General features: G+C 32.5%; 4 protein-coding genes and 1 long non-coding RNA gene across 8 annotated transcripts; 4 read left to right on the top strand and 1 right to left on the bottom strand.

Annotated features, from left to right (window-relative positions):
• Positions 1-40: 40 nt before the first annotated feature.
• LOC17875110 (AT-hook motif nuclear-localized protein 8) lies at positions 41-2,157 on the top strand. The gene is made up of 5 exons (XM_006280528.2): positions 41-807; positions 921-976; positions 1,124-1,255; positions 1,348-1,509; positions 1,650-2,157. Exons 1-5 carry the CDS (start codon positions 267-269, stop codon positions 1,947-1,949), a joined length of 1,191 nt encoding a protein of 396 aa, XP_006280590.1. The 5' UTR covers positions 41-266; the 3' UTR covers positions 1,950-2,157.
• A 6,330-nt stretch (positions 2,158-8,487) lies between these two features.
• Positions 8,488-9,452, top strand: LOC17875629 (RING-H2 finger protein ATL30). The gene has a single exon (XM_006281940.2). It carries the CDS (start codon positions 8,586-8,588, stop codon positions 9,450-9,452), a length of 867 nt encoding a protein of 288 aa, XP_006282002.1. The 5' UTR covers positions 8,488-8,585.
• An 839-nt stretch (positions 9,453-10,291) lies between these two features.
• LOC111831553 lies at positions 10,292-12,656 on the bottom strand. 4 transcript variants are annotated; one of them, XR_002834650.1, is made up of 6 exons: positions 12,548-12,656; positions 12,391-12,455; positions 12,185-12,274; positions 11,669-11,756; positions 11,169-11,247; positions 10,292-10,678 (listed from the first exon to the last, which is right to left on the bottom strand). It is a non-coding gene; the product is annotated as an uncharacterized LOC111831553 (long non-coding RNA). The 4 variants fall into 4 exon arrangements; XR_002834649.1 differs by having other exon boundaries at positions 10,292-10,674; XR_002834648.1 differs by having other exon boundaries at positions 10,292-10,662.
• Positions 12,657-13,153: 497 nt separating this feature from the next.
• LOC17875385 (pentatricopeptide repeat-containing protein At5g46680) lies at positions 13,154-14,790 on the top strand. The gene has a single exon (XM_006282105.2). It carries the CDS (start codon positions 13,224-13,226, stop codon positions 14,628-14,630), a length of 1,407 nt encoding a protein of 468 aa, XP_006282167.1. The 5' UTR covers positions 13,154-13,223; the 3' UTR covers positions 14,631-14,790.
• A 3,170-nt stretch (positions 14,791-17,960) lies between these two features.
• Positions 17,961-19,893, top strand: LOC17875101 (transcription factor bHLH71). The gene is made up of 3 exons (XM_006280715.2): positions 17,961-18,385; positions 18,668-19,138; positions 19,571-19,893. Exons 1-3 carry the CDS (start codon positions 18,005-18,007, stop codon positions 19,727-19,729), a joined length of 1,011 nt encoding a protein of 336 aa, XP_006280777.1. The 5' UTR covers positions 17,961-18,004; the 3' UTR covers positions 19,730-19,893.
• The last annotated feature ends 1,492 nt before the right edge of the window (positions 19,894-21,385 follow it).

Here is a 21,385-nt window from a genome sequence, read left to right as displayed (position 1 = left end):
ACCTACTCTCTCCTCCTCTCTCTCTCTCTCTCTCTCTCTCTCTCTCTCTCAACTCGAGAGACTAGCTCTGTATGTATGTGTGTGAGAAGAGAGAGAGAGTTGTTAGCTCACACGCTTTAGCTTAAACACAAAGTTTTCGCATTTTTGCTTTCTATTTTCTCGGAATTCACAAAAAACTGAAAGTTTCAACCTTTACGAAAATTAGGCCGAAAGAAACAATCTTTGAGTTTGATTTCTTCTTTCTTCTTTCTTCTTCTTCTTCTCTAATGGATTCCAGAGATATCCCACCACAACCACCGTCACAGCTTCAAACTGGTATGTTAATGTCTCATTACCGTAACCCTAACGCCGCCGCTGCTGCATTGATGGTTCCCACTTCCACATCTCAATCGATCCAACATCATCGTCTTCCTTTTGGCAATCTAGCTCCTCAACAACAATCTCAAACGTTTCATCAACAACAAATGGATCAGAAGACCCTTGAATCTCTTGGATTTGGTGATGGATCGCCTTCTTCTCAGCCGATGCGATTTGGGATCGAGGATCAGAATCAAAATCATCAACCACAAGCGAAGAAGAAGCGAGGTAGGCCGAGGAAGTACACTCCTGATGGTAGCATTGCTTTAGGCTTAGCTCCGACGTCTCCTCTTCTCTCCGCCGCTTCTAATTCTTACGGTGGTGGTGGTGATGGTGGTGTTGGAGATAGTGGTGGTGGTGGAGGAGGAAATGGGAACTCTGCTGATCCACCTGCTAAACGTAACAGAGGAAGACCTCCTGGTTCTAGCAAGAAACAGCTTGATGCTTTAGGTATGAATAGGAATCTTAAAGTTTGAATCTTTCAATACATTTTATGTTTTGGATCACATGCAATTAATTTGATGGGTTTGTTCTGTTTTGTTTGTGTGTGTGTATGTGAGTAGGAGGAACTGCAGGAGTAGGGTTTACACCTCATGTCATTGAAGTGAAGACAGGAGAGGTAAAGTGTTTGTTGTTTTGTATTTGTAATTTCAAAATGTGACTGTTTCATGATAATCAGAAAACTTTGGAGGAATTTAGATGGAATAATGAGCTATTGGATGTTGTTTTATTGTTAAATTGGTATGTTTGCTTACTATTTTTTCAGGACATTGCGTCAAAGGTGATGGCTTTTTCGGATCAAGGGCCAAGAACAATATGTATTCTCTCTGCAAGTGGTGCAGTTTGTAGAGTGATGCTTCGCCAAGCTTCTCAATCTAGTGGAATCGTTACTTATGAGGTATAAAATTATGTTCTTTTGCGGTCTTTAGTTTTAAGCTTTAGTCTTTCTGTGTCTTTGGTTTTGAGATTTATATATGTGTTCTTCTGCAGGGACGATTTGAGATTATTACTCTCTCAGGCTCGTTCTTGAATTATGAGGTAAATGGCTCCATGAACAGAAGTGGTAGCTTGAGTGTCTCTTTGGCTGGACCTGATGGCCGGATTGTAGGTGGCAGTGTAGTTGGTTCGCTGGTAGCTGCAACACAAGTCCAGGTACAGAACATGTACTCTTGTTGCAGAGGCTAGCCTTTTTTATTGTATCGGATTTCAGAAGATACTTTGGCTGCTTAGAATCAAAATATTCATTTGCTTCAAATCAGTTTATGTTCATTAGCTTTCATGATGTGAAATAGGTCATAGTGGGAAGCTTTGTTACGGAAGCAAAGAAACCTAAACAAAGTGGCGTCAACAATGCTCGCGGACAGAATCCTGAACCGGCTTCAGCGCCTGCTAACATGTTGAACTTTGGATCAGTCTCTCAAGGGCCATCGAGCGAGTCATCAGAGGAGAACGAGAGCGGTTCTCCAGCAATGCACCGTGACAATAATAATAATAATAATGGGATTTATGGAGGTCAACAACAACAACAGCAACCTCTTCATCCTCATCAGATGCAAATGTACCAACATCTTTGGCCTAATCATGGTCAATAAAACGAATTCGCTCTGAAAACTCCATCTCGGTATTTCGGTTATGGTTAGGGTGGAATTGATCTTTGAGGATAGTATGATCTCTTCTTGTTGCTTACACGGTCTAAAGAAGATTCAAGCTTAATCGTTTCTTTGTAGCATTTTTTTTTTGGGGTTATTAGATAACAAAAAATATAGATAGATCTTGAAATTAGTGTTCTTTCAGTTTTTATTTTTATTGCTACCTTTTAGTTTCTCAGTACCTTTTTTTATATATTTTTTGCTATGATATTAAATTAGCGATTTAAAAAAAAAACCTTCGTTCATTTTATATTAAAATTTTCTGAACTAAGTTATTTTTGCATATTAAAATAATATTTACTGTGGATAGTAAATTAAAAAGTAATTCAAAAATTACCAACAAATTTAAAAACAAGTAATATTTACTGTGGATAATAAATGAATGTTAAACATTATAACTTTTCAATATAGTTCATGAATACAAATGATTTAAATTTATATGCTTAGTAGTTAGTTAAGAAGTAATAAAAATGAGCCGTTGGATGTGTGTGATACAAAGAAGTGCTCACGTCTCTGCCGTTGGATTGTGAATGTTTCTACCGTTGGTTAAATTGGCCACGTGGCTTTACCGATGCGATTAAAAAAAGAAAAGAAAAAGGTACTTAAAAGTACCTCAGATGTTGACATCAAACGACAAACGCTTCAACACCATCACATCACTCATCACTTATCATCATCATATGCAGTCGATTCCACTCGAACTCTTGGTCTGGTGCTAACTCACACCATGTCTTAGACCAACGAGCCGAGAGTAACGACTGCAGCCACTGTGCAGCCAGTTTCTTTTTTATATGATATGCTTTTTGTCTCATTTTATTACCTAGTTCATCTTCTTATATATTGGGTTTGAGTTAGTTGATTGATTAGTATTGGGTTTTTTTTTTTTTTCTTTTGGCTCAATAAGAACTTAACATTATAATCGATTACATATGTTATGGATTAATCTTTTTTTTTTGGTTGTTGTTGTTCTATTTGGTGGTGTTTAGACCCCCTTTTTTAAAAGGAATGTAGAAATTAATTTCTTTTTGGCCAACCAGCTTAAACATTTTTTTATTGTGAAAATGCTTGAAAAGAAAAAATATCAATTGCCCAAAAAAAAGAAAAAAATATAAATAGAGTTTTTAGGGAGCTAACTAAATGGTCTTATTTAGCAATTGAAAGAAATTTAGAAAACGGAAAATAACATATCTAATCCGTTACTTAGACAAGTTTTTAGACGATTAGAAAAAACATGGATCATTAATCATGGGATTGTATTAATGTAATCAGCTGTGAAAGTTCCACATTTTTGATAATCTAGTTAGCAAATCATTTTTAAGTTAGAGTAAATTCATGACTAGTGTTACCAAAAGAGAGAGAGAGAGTAAATTCATGATTTTTTCTAAATTTAAAAAGGTGAATTTTAAACTGAAATTAATATAATTTGAAGACCAAATGAAAAAAAAAAATAAGACAAAAAAACTTTACAGAAAAAGAAAGGTATTTAAGAATACCTCATTTGCATTCCTCTAATAGAAACTAGAGAGATGACATTGAGTTTGGTCAAGGTCACACGCAACTACTCGAACACGTGAAATGCTAACACATGGCTGCACCACCAGACCACGAGTAGTTGCATTATTTGTGGTTCCATGTAAACTTTATAAGATAATATTTTCTTCATCGTTTAGCTTTAGGCAAAGTACATCATTCTGTAAAATAGCTCAGGTAATTAAATCACACAACTATCAAAACTCATTTCCATATTAAGTAAATAGATCCTAACACACACACACTCACATTCTCATCAGTCACTAATTTTTCAAAACAAATTTAAGCAAATTTTTCACTTGCTCACTTGTATAATCTTTTTTTTTAGCTATCAAATTGAATAATTGGTTTAATTACATGACAAGATATTCACTGTTAATCTACACACAAAAAAAAGGTATTATAAAATACCCTATTTATCTATGTATATAATTATAATGGAGATGGAGATTGTGACAGAAGATGGCGCAACTACTCGAACAGCAGACTCAAGAGCAATGACACATGCTCACATACCACCAAGCTGCTCGAATAGTCGCACTAAGCAAAGCAACCAAAGCTTTTTTTTATATTGCAGTTTCTTCTTCTTCTTCCTTTAACCGATGTATACAAGGCAATGTTATAGTGCATGCATCTTATTGTTTAGTATTTATCCATACGTAAATTAATTAGCATATATGTATCACTATAATCCACTCCTGAGCCAATGATAACTAATGATTAATTAAAAACACATTTCAAAGTATGAACAAAGACTCATGCAATTCATAATTCTTAAAACCTCAAATCTTTGTAAGTTTTAACGCATGTTTAATACATAATTTTCTAAATCATCATAGGTTCAGATTGTAATATGATTAGCATTTTTTTTTCTTTCTTGGCTCAATATGAAGTTTTCATTATTTATCGATCACACTTTTTATTGATTAGTTTTTTTTTGTGTTGTTCTATTTGGTGGTGTTTATTGTTTAGATCCTTAAAAAATTAAAGGGTATGGGGTAATTATTATTTTTTTGTCCTATCAGCTTTAAAAGTTGTTAGTGTGAAAATGTTTGAAACAAAACAAAAAATCAATAAAAAGAGTTTTCATGGAACTAACTAAACGGTCTCTTTATTATTTGAAAGACGAAGAATTTAGAAAAAGAAAATTAAATAAATTTAATTCGTATTACATAAGTTTTTGTAGACGATGAGAAGAAAGAAAACCGATTATTAATCATGGAATTGTATATTGTAACTAGTCTTGAGCTTACCTCTTGGAATTTTTGATAATTTAATCAATAAATAATTATTAAGTTGGAGTAAATTCTTCAATTAAATTTTGAAAACTAAATTTAAATAGTGAAATTTAAACAGAATATTTATATAATTGGAAGACCCAGAAAAAAAAAAGATTAGACAAAACAGAATTTATATAAAAAGAAAGGTATTTAAGAATACCTCGTTTGCATCCACTAATAGAAATTAGAGAGATGAGATTGAGTCTGAGTTTGGACAGAGGCAACTACTCGAACACATGTAATGCTAATGCACTATCACATGCTTGCACCACCAGCCCACGAGTAGTTACGAGATTTGTTGTTCAACGTAAACTTATAACATGTCGTTTCTTCGCAGTTTAAGGTTTGGCTTTAGGCAAAGAACATCATTCTGTACAATGGTTTTAGTTTAGGTAAGTAAACACAGAAAATATGGAAGAGTCTTTAATTAGCTGGAAAATAATATTGGGTATACAGTAAAGATTAATCTCTACCCAAAGATATTATAGATCCTTTGAGACACCTTATGTGTCCCCATGAGATTGATTTATTTTATTTTTTTAATTCTTTATTTGCAAAAAAAAAAAAAAAAAGTTAGTGAAGTGGTAAGATTCAATTAGTAATAACTTTTATATTAGTTAAAAATAAAAATATCCATTGAGTATAACTAATGAAGATGATAACACACACACACAAACACACTCATATCCTCATCAGTCACGAAATATTCAAAACAATACCTTCTTAATTTTTCCATAATATACTTGATGGCTTTTATTTAAGCCCAAATTGAACAATTTGTTTAATTACCTAACAAGATATTCATGACTTAATCTTGACTTAATCTTGAATATCATCACTTTGGTCTTATAGCGCCACCAACTACTCTATGGAATATTATTTTTGTTTTTTGTCCTCCTAACTACTAGCTAGACTCCTCCTAGTGTGCTATCTTCATAAAGGTAAACAAATGCAGATTTATTTAGTTCTACATTGAAAATTTTAAACCATAAGACCATCATTATTGATGGTCTTCGACATGACTTATGAAAGGAATTTTTTTTTTCTTTGTGGATGATAAAACGTAACACAATTTGCGAGACATTATTGCTTTACATAATTAATACTTGTATACTTGTAAATAGTTAATACTTGTATACTTGTAATAGATAATATGAGAGAAGAAGAACAAATTTTTATTATTATCAGTAAGCTTGATCTGGTAATTTGGTATAATCTGTTAATTCATTCTTAGCCCCTTAATTCTTTCCTAATATTGTTTAAACAAATTGACCTCTTAATCAAAATTAAAAATAGGTGAAAAAGCCATCACTTTTTACGTATAGAAACTAAGTATTGTATACTTTTATATAATATGATTTCATCAGCAAGTTGGTTACAATTTCCTAGCAACTTGGTTGCAATTTCCTAGCAAAATTCCCTAGCAAATTCGTACCAAAGTTAGGCGAAAGCGAAAATATTTTAAATGATTTTGACATAGTTGTCAGGATATAGTTTAAATTTGAGTTGGAAATTGTGAGATAATATTTGTTTCCCTCCGCAAATTTTTAGCAATTTTCTAGCAAATCTGTAGCAAAGTTGGAGGAAAACATTTTAAATGACTTTGACATAGTTGTCGGGATATAGTTCAAGCTTGAGTTAGAAATTGTGAGACAAGATTTGTTTCCCTCGCAAATTCCTAGCAATTCCTTAGCAAATTCGTAGCAAATTTAGGCGAAAACATTTTAAGTGACTTTGACATTGTTGTCGGGATATAGTTCACACGTGGGTTGGAAATTGTGAGACAAGATTTTTTTCCCTTATAAGTCTCTCGCAAATTTATAGGTCCTCAAGATGAACGCAGAATAATAGTTGCCAAAGACGGGACCGGAAACTATACAATGCTAAAAGAACAAGTTGATGTCGTACTAGACAACAACAAGAGAAGATTTACCATCTATTTGAAGAGAGGAGTTTACAAAAAAACAATTGTAATTGGGAAAATAAAGACAAATTTAATGCTCATAGGCGACGCTAAATACATAACTCTTCTAACTGGCAGTTTAAACATCAAGGATGGATACTCCATCAAGGAATCTGCAACGCTTGGTAAAATATACATTTTCTCTATATATTAGTATCATATTTTTATTTTTCTTCTATATCATTATAATGGTCAATTGAAAATTTTATAAAATCTACAATGACAGTGACTCACGCTAAACAATTTATGACGATAGACATTTGATTCCAAAATACAGCTAGGCCGGCTAAGGAACAGGCGGTTGCTCTCCGTGTGAATGCACATGCTACTGTTATATATCGATGCCGAATAGATGGCTACCAAGACACCCTTTTCGCTGACTAGCATCGACAGTTCTACCGTGATTGTTATATCACGGGAACCATAGATTTCATATTCGGGGATGCTGCAGCAGTGTTCCAAGACTGTAGGATTGTAGCACGAAGGCCTATGAAAAAACAGATCAACGTTCTTTGACCCGACCAAAAACTCTGGCTTCTCGCTTCAAAAGTGTAATATAAGAGCGAAAAGCTTATGAAAAATTATTAAAACGAATATAATCCATATTAGTACTATTATAGTGTTAATTTATTTGGGTTAAAATTAACACTATAATCCATATTGGTACTTTATATAATAAGAAAAAATATAGATCCTATATAACTAAACAAAATAGCAATGTTATTTCGTGCTACTCCTAAAAATGTTTTTTCTAGAAAAGGTTACTAAAAATGAAAAGTTTGCTTCTTGGAATGAATATATTTTTTATTTATTCCAGTAATCTATGTTCTCACGTTTTTATTTTTTATTTTTTGGTAGTTTAGATATGCTAAATTTTGACTCAAAAGACAAAAAGATAATGGTATTTTTTAAAAACCATCATTAACTCATATCAAATTGACTTACAAATTGACCAATTCATTTAATTACATGACAAGATATTCACTGTTAATCTACCCCAAAAAAAAAGGTATTTTAAAATACCTTGTTTATCTATGTATATAATAATAATAATGGAGATGGAGACTGAAACAGAAGATGGCGCAACTACTCGAACAGCAGACTCAAGAGCACTGACTCATGCTCATATACCAACAAGCTGCTCGAATAGTCACGCAAAGCAAAGCAACCAAAATTATTTTATATTGAAGTTTCTTCTCTTTAACCCTTCAACGTGTAAAGCAATGCTATATAGTACATGAATCTTTTTCCTTTTTTGGTGTAATAGTATAGTATCCATGCGTAAATGAATTAGCATCCATGATGCATATGTGTATATCACTATAATCCACTCCTAAGCCGATAATAACTAATGACTAAAAACACATTTCAAAAAGACTCATGCTCATGCACTTCATCATTCCTAAAACTTTATTTAAAGGCATCATGTTTACATATATAATTCAACAAAACTAAACATTATATTATAGACTATATAATTTATAAATACACAAAAAGTAGAGAGGTTTTTTTTTTAATGTGGTTTAATCGTCAAAACAATGTTCACTAAAGACTCGTTCAATGCAACTTAAACCAATCACACACACAACTTACAAAAGTTATTTCTAAATTTAGTAAACAAATTCTAAACACACAAACACAACACTCTCTCACATTGTCACCATACACAAAAATTTTAACACACTTCCAAAAAAAAAAAAAAACTTAAAACAGAAGAGTAATATATATTACAAAACCAAATAAAAACATTGAGTTTTCAGTTTTTCTCACGGCGGAGATTAATCATCTCCGACACTCTTTTCTTCAATGCCGATAGCAAAACCGATCAATCAAAACAACACTGCTCAATATCCACCGCCACATTACAATAAACCACCTCTAGTCATAATCCTAACCGTGATCCTCCTCGTCGTCTTCTTTATAGGTTTCTTCGCTCTCTATTTTTGCAAATGTTTCTTCCACACTCTCACCGAAGCTTGGAACCACCATTACCGCAACGGCTTGTCCGAAAATCAAAACCAAGCAAACCAAGACAATAATCCCGCTCCACCACCAGTTAACCCTGGTCTTGAGCCACACATCATCCAGTCCTTCCCTACGTTTCCATTCTCATCAGTCAAAGATCTCAGGGAAGACAAATACGGTCTTGAATGCGCGATTTGTCTTCTTGAATTCGAAGAAGAACACATCCTCCTTCGACTCTTGTCAACATGTTACCATGTTTTCCATCAAGATTGCATTGATAAGTGGCTTGAGTCTAACAAAACATGCCCTGTATGTCGCCGGAACCTAGATCCAAACGCGCCCGAAAACATCAAAGAACTGATCATCGAAGTCATACAAGAGAACGTACATGAAAACCGCGATGAAGCGTCAACTTCAAATGAGGTTATGTTGTCGAGACAAAGTAGTAACAACGAGGGGAAGATTGAGAAGTTACCGGATAAATTCTCGAGATCGAAAACGACTGGTCATTCAATAGTGAGGAATAAACCGGAAGAAGAGGATAGGTATACTTTGAGGTTACCGGATCATGTTAAGATAAAGGTTATGAGAAGACATAATAATAATCAAACAGAGAGTTGTATTTCGTTTGGTGAGCTTATGAGGAACAGAGGAGGACGGTTTGGTGAAGTTTCTGGTCAATCACTTGTAGCGGAATCAGCAAGTTAAAAGAAAGATTTACAATGTTTTAGTATTTCTATATAGATAGGTTTAAGAGAGATATTCTAATGATTTTAGAAAAAGTAGAATAGTTAATGTCAAACAAATTTTAGTTAATTTTTACTCTTCTTTTTTTTTAACCTTATTATATATTGTTGGCGACTAAACCTTATATTGGGCGGATGCGAAACCAAAAAAAAAAGAAAAGAATTGTTTGGTTTTGGATAGTTAAAAATATCATACGAGATTTTCTATATCTACATGTTTTTCAGCATTTTCGGTGGCGTCTTCCACTTCACTTGAAACACTCATTTTCTTGTGTCTGAACTGTAGAGTTATTCTAAGGCGCCATCTTCCGAACTAACACATGTAAGGAATAATTTTCATTTTCCTATAATATGGTCATGTAGTTATATTTATAGAATAATATATTTGGTAACCCATTAAATTGGTAATAAAAGAAATTTCCGTAATTAGTCTCTGTTTTGATGAATAGTTAAATCTTAAAAAAATATTTAAGAGGAATTGGATCCACCCTCCGCCTATAAATACTTTTAGTTCAGTTCATCATAAAGACATTTAAAAGAATCTAAAAAAAACAACACATAAATAATAATAAATTTTATGCAAAGGGAGAAAAACCTTATCACCTAACTAAAAAATAAACCATTTATCAAAAAATCCCACTCCGAAGGTACTTCGTTAATCATACAAGGAGGGTTATCTCTATTCATGGTAGTCGATATTTCTTGATAAACGGTTTTCAGAAGTTATGTTATTTTAATAGGTGATTCGGAGATTTCCTTTGCCTATATAAACTTATTATCTTTCTGAGATTATTTTTGGAATGCCTTTTAAAATTTCTTTTAGAATTAATATCAACTGTCCATAAAAATAGAGATTGATTAGAAAAAATTTCTTCATTGGTTGGTTACCAAAATATAATAAGGAGTAACAGAGTATCCTATTTTTGTCGCCGAAGTTAGTTGCAGTGTCTATCATCTCAATCTTTTTCCTGAGACCCGAGCAGACTCCATTTCCTTCTATCATTTCCATTTCCTTCTATTCTTTCCTTCTGATATTTCTCGTTCTTTCTTTTTTCTGAGAACCGAGACCAGAGACGAGCAAACCCCAAATCCAGAGCTGACTTTGCCAATTGTGCTTCCCCTTAATTTTACCATATTGGTATTTGATGTTCTTTTACAACGATATTGAATGACTAAATTTGTCACTATCTTAAATTGTAAGTGTGTGGTCGAAAAAGGCACAAAGTTTTTGTAAATTTGGGACGAATACGTTAACAAATTGTTCCACCAAAACTTAGAATACACACACATATGTCCTATGATAAATATTTCCCGTTATGTACGATATCTATAATAATGATCTTAAATCAATCTATTAAACAAAAAACTATCTATGCAATGTGAAATTCAAGTCGTCAATATGAGATACTATAAAACACTTAGGTTGCTAGAAAGAAAGATACTTCGCAAAAAGTATGCGTGGATCTAATTTTCTAGAACACGATGAACTTTGACATAAAGAGATTTTGGCCAATATCATCATCACACTTGATAATGGCAAATTTTGACTAATGAATTCAACGATATCAATAGCAACAATTTATACAGCCTTAGTTAATTCCAATGCAATTTTCAGTAATGTTATCAACTAAATCATGAAGCCATACACCTCCAAGTTAAAGAATTGATTAAAACTTACTTGAGATCGTTAAGTTGATCATGATCATTCCATAAGTCTCCTCCGTTTTGAAACGACTTCCACATTTTTTATCCGGCGACTGGAACATACAATATAGCAAAATAACAGCTATTTAGTATTTGACTTCACACAAATCACAATAATACCCTAATTAATTTAGTTTCTCCACAGTCTAATAATAAATTGTTAATTTTAATCATCTTGTCAAAAACAGTATTTATCTCCGATTACGTGAGTTTTAAAATAACAGCATTTATATAACCTTTCAATACACTTAACAAACAAGCCTCTGTTATTTTTGTCTAGAACATGATGAACATATCAAAAGAAAATAGCCAAGTTTGAACAAAACTAATGACGATATAATTTTTAGATGTATAAAAATAAAATAAAACGACTAAAGCATCTACGAGATCATGAAGCTACCAAATTATAACTAATCCAGGTTTCAAGACTTTGAAAATCAGATTACGAGAGATAACTCCAAATTCTAGACTTACTTGATCGTTTGAGATGATCTAATAAGTCTCCGTCTTTGTGAAACAACTTCCACACTTTTTTCCGGCGACTGGAACAAATCAGAGAGAGCTGTAGTTTTTTTACATAAACAAAATAAAAACTAATTTAGTTTTTGACTTCACACAATAATTTAGTTTCTTCACAGTCTAATATAAAAATTGTTAATTTTTAATCATCTAGTCAAAAACATTTGTTATTATTTAGTTCAAATATTTAACACCATTTTTCCTAAATTAATCTATTAAAGAAAAATATATATGCATGCAAGCTGAAATTTGAAGCACTTAACTAATAATCCACTTAACAAAAAAAAGCATGGCTCTGTTTTTTTATTGAACATATATTAAACTAAAAATAGCTAATTTTGAAGAATTAAACTAATAGTGATACGCCGAGTAAAGCAACATCAACAAGATCATGAAGCTACCGAATTAAACTAATCCAGGTTTAACTATTAATTAAAAATCAGATAGATAACTCCAAATTCAGAAACGTACTTGATCGTTTGAGATGATTTGAGTTGATCATGAAACTATTCTCTAAAAGTCTCCGGCTTTTCGAAACAGCTTCCACAAATCAGAGAGCATCTAGGGAGAGACACACAATAATACCTTAAATTAGATTTTTTTTTCACGATACAAAAAAAAAATATGCAAGAGAGCAATTAGAGAAGAAAACATAAACTCGAAATTTATAAACTTACTTGGAACAAAATTCCAAAGTCTGCAACTTTTTCTTCTCCCCTCCGTAGTAACAGTCTTCCACATTCTGGTTAACGTAAGAGAAACAGTGTTGTATCAGATTAGAGATTAGTATCATAACCCAAACAAAAATATGAATAATGATGATTTAGAACTTACTCGAGAGTTTTCTTCTTTGAATAATGATGATTTGTGATTTGCTTACACTGGAGCTTTTGAGGAAGAAAAAAAAACAGAGACTTTTGAAGATTTGGAATGGTTTGGTTTCTCAATCGTTGTTTGGGTTTAACACTAACGATGTGTATTTATAGAGAACTTAGAAATATAGCCGTTTAAAGTTGAAGTTACCGTTAAAACACACAACGGCTAATTTTTTTCAAAGTTACTCGATCAAATCAAACAAACACTCAAAGTTACCGTTTATCACACAACGGCTAATTTTTACACGGCTAATTACAAATATTACTATTTAAAAAACTTTTCTGAATAATAATAATACATACGACGTCGATATTCTAAACGACAGCGTTTCAAATTACAAAGTATACCGGCGTCGTTTTATTTCTTGAATCTTTTCTTATGAATCTATACGACGTCGTTTACTCTACGAGTGTGGTTGGTAAGAACAACGACATCGTTTCGAATTAGTATTGTATGAGAAACAAACGACGCCGTTGGGTACCGTTTCAAGTTAATACTATACACTATACAACGTCGTTTCGTGAAAAGAACAAAGATTCATTTTTTTATGTTTTTGCTTGTTCGTCAAGTTCTGTTTCTCAAATTCAAGTTTGTTTTTCGATGTGGTGGATTCGATTTAGTGATCTCTCGAACAATGGTTCGTGGATTGATGAAATTCCCAAAAATCTCAACCAAGTTAATGAACATTTGCGTTGATTCCTTCTGTAAATTTCGTAACTTGGAGAAAGCTGAATCGTTACTCGTAGACGCGATCAGATTAGGTGTTCTCCCCGATGTTGTCACTTACAACACTTTGATCAAAGGGTACTCTCGTTTCTCTGGTATCGATGAAGCTTACGCTGTTACTCGTCGTATGAGAGAAGCTGGTATCGAACCTGACGTTGCTACTTATAATTCATTGATCTCTGGAGCTGCTAAACAATTGATGTTGTCTCGTGTACTCCAACTGTTCGACGAAATGCTTCACTCAGGTTTGTCTCCTGATATGTGGAGTTATAATACTTTGATGTCTTGTTACTTCAAATTAGGGAAACATGGAGAAGCGTTTCGGATTCTTAACGAGGATATACAACTAGCTGGGTTTGTTCCTGGTGTTGATACGTATAATATTCTGCTTGATGCGCTTTGTAAAAGCGGGCATACGGGTAATGCGATTGAGCTGTTTAAGAATCTGAAGAGTCGGGTTAAACCTGAGCTTATGACTTATAACATTCTCATCAATGGTCTTTGTAAATCGAGAAGGGTTGGTTCTTTGAATTGGATGTTGAGAGAGCTCAAGAAATCGGGTTATACTCCAAATGCGGTAACGTATACAACGATGCTTAAAATGTATTTTAAGACTAGGAGGATTGAGAAAGGGCTTCAGTTGTTTTTGAAGATGAAGAAAGAAGGGCATACGTTTGACGGGTATGCGAATTGCGCGGTTGTTAGTGCTTTGATTAAAACCGGAAGAGCAGAGGAGGCGTACGAGTGTATGGAAGAGCTTGTGAGAAGCGGTACACGGAGTCTAGACATTGTTTCATACAACACGTTGTTGAATCTGTATTTTAAAGATGGGAATTTGGATGCAGTGGATGATCTTTTGGATGAGATTGAGCTGAAAGGATTGAAACCTGATGACTACACACATACAATTATAGTTAATGGTTTGTTAAACATAGGCCACACAGGAGGAGCTGAGAAGCATATGGCATGTATGGGAGAGATGGGGACGCAGCCAAGTGTGGTCACTTGTAACTGTATGATTGATGGCTTGTGTAAAGCGGGTCATGTAGACCGTGCGATGCGGTTGTTTGCGTCGATGAAAGTTAAAGATGAGTTCACTTATACTTCCGTTGTGCATAATCTATGCAAAGATGGGCAGCTCGTATGTGCTTCGAAGCTGCTCTTGTCTTGTTACAATAAAGGTATGAAGATTCCGTCATCGGCTAGACGAGCAGTGTTGTCCGGTTTACGGGAGACGGTATCTTACCAGGCAGCAAGGAAGACACATATCAAAATCAAAGCAGCTATTGAATGCAATGCACTAATGTATCCTTAAAGACTGTAGAAAGTATCTTATAGAAGAAAAGTTACTGATTCATCCATGAGCCTAAGGGTCATCGGACAAAGCCCGCATGAAAATTAAAGAATATTAACCAAACCTTGTTCAAGAACAACAATAGGGCTAATTTGATTAAAATTATTTTTGGCTAAGTGTATAATTTTGGTGTTTAATGTAGTTATTTGATTAGAGTTATTTAAGAGACCAAAGTAACTTCAGAGAAATGACCCCAAAGACGCCACTTTTGGAACCAATGGTCCCAAAGGAAGCCATGTTACTCATGTGCTGCTTGACTGCTTCTGAAGTCTGAAGTCTGAAGGCAGTTAAAAAGCTAATCTTTGAACTTTGAACCTTCTTCTCTATACGACTTTTTACTATATGGGTTTCTTTGTTTTTAACAGAAAACAGTAAGAAAATTTATGTAGTGCAGAGAGGACTAAAAGATAAGACTGAGTCTACTAGTCTCTCGACGTGGACAAATCTGACAAAACAACAGTTTCTGCTCTTCGTCCTCTTTGTTGTTCTTGTCTCTCTCTTTTCTCGGACTTCGTAAATATGATACACTTTATATTTTACTCTTAAGCTCTCTACATAAGTACAAAGATGTATTGCATGTTAGAGATGATGCTTTCAGAAGTGTTAAGAGACATGAACACGTGTTTGTTTGCTGATGCAACGAATCAGATTAGAGTAGACACGTTTTCTTGGCTGTAAAAAAAACAAACATTCACAGGAATCTTCAAGATAAAAATCTTGATATTAGATATAGAGACGTTGGAACTTGTAAGCAAACGGTCATTGTTGCTTGTCAAAGAAATTTTGAGATTATAGTTCAGGTTTTTTTAAAAAAAAAATTTATTTATAAACCTATAGTTCAGGTTTAATCAACTTATAAATGGAGACTAATTAGCTATCGCAACCGAACCAAATAAATTAAATCAATACTCCTTCCCTTCCAAATTGGTTGTCGTTTAAAGTTTTTTCACAGAAATTTTAAAATAAATTAAAATTTGAATTTTGATTTTTATTATATTTTCCAATTTTTTTTAGTTAAAAAGTAAAATAATTAAGATAAAATAAGAATTCTTACCAAACATCTACACTGAAAATTTAAAAATAACATGAAATAAATTTTCTCTAAAACGATAACTAAAGATGGAGTATTCATTAAAATTTAATATTTGGTAAATTATATATATTTCAATATAAGTATTCAAATATTGTACTCATCTGATTCTTGAAAAAATAAACCACTTCCTTTATATGATTTAGTTTGCTCTCCAATTATATGATTGACTTTTCACTTCTAAATATCCAAAACTATATAAATTTCTTAATTCCTAAGCTTGGATTTTTAAATGCTAAAAGCCAATATTGTTGGATTTTCGTTTGAAATTGTCAAATTCGTGAAAGTTAACATTTTTTCGTTTTTGTTTTTTTACAGACCAACGGCCATGGTTGAGTGTTAAACGAATAAAAACAAATTTAGTAGTTGAAGTCTCTAATTATATTAGTCGTTAATATAGGTTTGTATAAATTATCAACTGTAGAATTTTTGCATGGAGTGTTTTGTTTCTGTTACCAAAAATATTTGATAGATCTTGTGTCCGGAGCTATTGTCTAATTCGTGAAAGTTAATAACGTCTTTTGTTTTTTGTTTTTGAGATGACAATTTGTATCAGAAATGTGCAGATAGTTAAAAAGTAAAAAAAACCAAATAAATAAAAAAATGAATAGAGAAATTAGAAAAAATAAAAATAAAAATCACGGGTTGTGTATTTTACTTTGTTCATAGGTTCTCTCTTCTGGTCCTTTGTAAGGTGCAAACAAAACTGACTGATGAAATGGAGACAGTCCTTTTTTAATTATAAGCATACAATTGCAATTAATTATTACTCACTTTTCCCAATATCATAACATATACAAACATCTTATTATATAGATATATGTTATAATACTTATATCACAAAAAAAAAAAAAAAATTATTCAAGAAGAAAAATATAAATAGCAATGTGAAATTTTGCTTTCTTCCAGCACTCATTTGTCTCTTTTTGTGTATGTTATTGTCCGGTCCCCACGGTCCAACATTGCTACATACCGAACCGGTTTGGTCCCATTTGTTTTTTCCTCTTCTTGAGTCCAATATTTGGAATTTGGTGAGACCATTTATGTGATTTGAGTTTTTCACTTCTTCTTTTCTTTTATCGAATGTACCATACCACACATTTTCCTTATTATGTTGCATTTGTGTTCCTATACATTTATGTAAGTTTGATATAACATTACCAAGTACCAAACCATATCTCCACCAAATCCCTAAATTATCGTAACTATTTAGGTTTTCGTAACGGTTTCTAAAAGTTTTGAAACTCCGAACAAGTTTTTCTTATGATATTCATCGATCACGGAGATTTTCCGCAACTCTATGATTTCGACATGCAAACATTTGTGTTCAAATTTGCAACTAACAAGAATTATGTATGTTAGTTGCAAATGGTTCTTCTATTTTCTTTTTTTCAAACAAAACTGTATACTAGTTTAACTAGCAATGGTTCTTCTATTTTCTTTTTTAAAACAAAACTGTATGATGATATGGGATTCTTTAGGGGGTTGCAAAGACTTTTTTTTTCTTTTGGGTTGAATCATAAATCGAAAAATGTAAAAAGGCTAGAGGTTTTTAGGTTAGTAAAAAGGGTAATTAAGTGAAAAAAAAAAGAGAGAATGGTCCTCACAGTTTCGAGAAAATAACAAGACCTTAGACTCTATCTGACCCATCTCACGTGCCACCAGCACTCCATTGCTCTTCTTCCTTCTCATATCCTTTTCTCATCTATATGGATACGCATTTTATATTATACACTATGAGTTGGAAAACCAAACTCATACATTTTATCATTTTCGAAGATGACTATTTCCTTGTATATTGAGAAATCATATGATCTTTGTATACATCTCTTCCTCTTTAGAATTTAGGTTTTAGAGTTACAAACTGATATAAGATATGTGGAAACATGAAAATGATTTATGTGATTATGATGCATGTTTTTATCAATACTCAAAACCTATTACAAAGTATATGTCATTCAGCAAAGTTGATAATCAAAACCCTTCCATGATAGTACCGATCACAATCAAATAATGTCTCACATATGTACACACACTCATAGCATCATATAGCTTCAGCATTTGTCATTTCTTTTTTCTCTTTTAATCATTGCCTTTTATTTTCTCGAAAAATGTCGTTTTCGCCCACAATTTTTTTATTTAAAAACTTTATATAATCTCTTTCAAATACAATAAATTTAAAGATTTGGAGTGTTGCTATATAAATCAATGATACTTAGTAATTCAATAAGGGAATGAAAGAGCAATGACTCTAGAAGCTTTATCATCAAATGGTCTCTTAAACTTTTTGCTCTCTGCAGAGACTCTTTCACCAACTCCATTCAAGTCACTCGTTGATGATCTCGTGCCACTGCCGGATAATGATTTCATCTTATCCAAGAACACTATTATGGAGTTATCTCATAATCAAGAACTGCCACCGCCACCACCACGGCCACAGCGACAACCGCAAGCGGCTAACCGAGGGAAGAAGCGGAGGAGGAGGAAGCCTAGGGTTTGCAAAAACGAAGAAGAAGCTGAGAATCAACGAATGACTCACATTGCCGTCGAAAGAAACAGGAGAAGACAAATGAATCAACATCTCTCTGTCTTACGATCTCTCATGCCTCAACCTTTTTCTCAAAAGGTTCAATTTTCATAGATAAATTTCATAATCTTTTTTTAAAAGAAGTTTTGAGAATTTCAACTAGGGTTTCAAATTGAGAATTCATTAGAAATATTAAAATTTTCAACTATTTTTTTTTAAAAAGATTCATTCTAAAGGTTTTAATATAATCTTCTATTTGAGTTTCAATATTTATATATGGCCAATTCTTTTAAAAAGTATTATTATTTTTATCTATAGAAAAAATATTTGGATTTTTATGTGTATGTTCATTATTTTGGTGGTTTCTTTTTTTCATGAAAGGGTGATCAAGCTTCAATAGTAGGAGGAGCCATAGATTTCATCAAAGAACTTGAACACAAATTACTATCTCTTGAAGCTCAAAAGCTTCATAATGCTAAATCAAACCAAACGGTAACTTCATCAACAAGTCAAGACTCAAACGGCGAACAAGAGAATCCTCATCAACAGTCTTCATCACTATCTCTATCACAGTTCTTTCTTCACCCCTATGATCCGAGCCAAGAGAACAGGAACGGCTCAACAAGCTCGGTGAAAACCCCTATGGAAGATCTCGAGGTGACTCTAATCGAAACTCATGCTAACATCAGAATCTTGTCGAGAAGGAGAGGTTTCCACTGGAACACAATGTCCACTACAAGGCCACCACAGCTTTCCAAGCTGGTGGCTGCTCTTCAATCTCTTTCCCTCTCCGTTCTTCACCTTAGTGTCACAACATTGGACACTTATGCTATTTATTCAATCAGCGCTAAGGTAATAAACTAAAACCCTATCAAGTTAACATGATTAGTACTTCAAAACTTCAAATGCTACTATAGGGTTATTATATAGTTCTTGTTATCATCTTAGTAGTATACATGAAACGATATTGAACCGGATTAAACCGAAATTGAGGGGTGTTATTGAGAATGTAATGTTGAGAATTTAAAGCTAGACGGGTAGATTATGTGCGGTCCAAGGGACAGAGGATATAAAAGGAATGTCTATGAACACTTAGCTAGATTTGGTCCAACATTTATTACCATACTTGGTGGAGTCATTTTTCTTATTTTTTTACCTATTTCTTGAAAACAGGTTCAATTATTGCCACATGAGAGTTATATATTTTTCACATAATGTTATTTTAGGTTTTTAAATTGTAAAAATTATATCATTTTTTTGTTGTTGAATTGGATTTATATAAAGGTGGAAGAGAGTTGCCAGCTAAGTTCAGTAGATGACATTGCAGGAGCAGTTCACCACATGCTAAGTATCATTGAAGAGGAGCCTATTTGTTGCTCATCAATGTCAGAATTACCTTTCGATTTCTCCTTAAATCACACAAATGCCACTCATTCTCTCTGAAGTAATCTTTTTTTTTTTTTTTTTGGTTCTTTCTTTTAACATTTTTAGTTCAGAATAAAGAAAGCTTACTTATTTCCTAGGTTCTTTTCTGACTTTGTAAAGGCTACAAATGTGAATTATGTGGATTATATAAATGGCACATAATATATTAGTTGTTTTACTCATCTTTTTATGCGTTTTTTCTGATGGTAAGTTATCAAATTAGTACACTTGTGACTTTGTGTTGCCTTTGAATTTTATTTATTTATTTATCAATCATCACATTTTTCAGATATGCTCTTGATCTTGGATTCTAGTAGACTAGTAGTAGTCATAAACATCTTTGTAAGCTTTTCTTCTATATAAAAATTCCATTTTAAGATTATAAGTTCTAACATGCAAATGATCAAATTTAACGAAGTATTCTACGTGGTGTTATCGTATGTAAATCATAATGTGATAAATTAGTTTAAATCTACTGTTTTTACACAAAGATTTTGAGACACATTCCATCATTGCAAGTTCGATGGTGCTTATGTTCCACCACTAAACCAAATTACCAATCAACATCAACAACGACTCTATTTGATGCACCCTTTTTTGTTATGGCCCATATTAATAGTTTTTGGTATGGGCTTTGTTTTGCTGCTTTTGCATATCTAGCACTCATAGGACTCAAAACTCATAGTCTCTCGTACACGATCATTTTTCATTTTTGTCTTTCTTTATTTTGTAATTTTTGTTCAGTGTTTATTATGATTTTCTACTCCACTCGAAAGCCAATGATCTTGTACTCGTACAAAGGAGTTGAAATCTTGACTTTTCTTCACGTAATAAAGATTCGCTTCATTATCTCCAAATGTTTTATTTGAACTATTGACAATAATTCTTTTCTTTTGTCATGTCTCTTTTGGACTATATGTGAATTTGGTCAACCGGTTCACATTTTTATCATATACTATCTGATTCGTTCGAGGAAGGTATTGTGTTGTTTATTACAATGGAAACAAATATATATTTTGTTTTTGTTCTGTATGCATGCATATATAAACAAATATACAATTAATGCTACATGTAAAAGGAGATTAGTATGTACCATTATAGATTATTTGATTTGAAAATAACATAGAAAATTTATTTTGGTAAGATTCCCTAGTCGGCTGTTGTGTTCTTTGTAAACAATCCCCACATTAAAGCTCTTTGTGCAGCACTTAAGAAGAATGACCTATAAAATGTAATCAGTGTAATTTGTTCATAATTTATAAAATCTTGAACGTAATCAACATGTTAAACAAGATTTATAACGGGACAATTTTAAAAATGCCCCTTTTGATGAGCACATTTTTAAACAATACCAAAAGATTTTCAAATTAATAAAATGCTTATTAAAATTATTTTTTAAAGATTTTTGTTTAATTTATTAACAGAAATATATAATTTTGGTAAATTTTTAAGTGCTTATATTTTACTCATCTTAAATACAATAATAATGGAAGCATAATAAAACTAACATTTTGTTTATTTGTCATTTTTTTGTGTCATCTACTCATCTTCCCAAAAATTTCTTATAATCAACTCATTAAAAATTTAACAAAAAATAAAATCTCATTAAAATTAACACTATCTTCAACTCACTTTTGCTAAACAAAATTTGAAAACTATGCACTAATTATAATA

Source organism: Capsella rubella, unplaced genomic scaffold (genome assembly GCF_000375325.1).
Source record: "Capsella rubella cultivar Monte Gargano unplaced genomic scaffold, Caprub1_0 scaffold_8, whole genome shotgun sequence".
Taxonomy (NCBI): domain Eukaryota; kingdom Viridiplantae; phylum Streptophyta; class Magnoliopsida; order Brassicales; family Brassicaceae; genus Capsella; species Capsella rubella.
The sequence above is the reverse complement of the archived record's forward strand: the minus strand, read 5'-3'. Positions and strand labels throughout refer to the sequence as shown.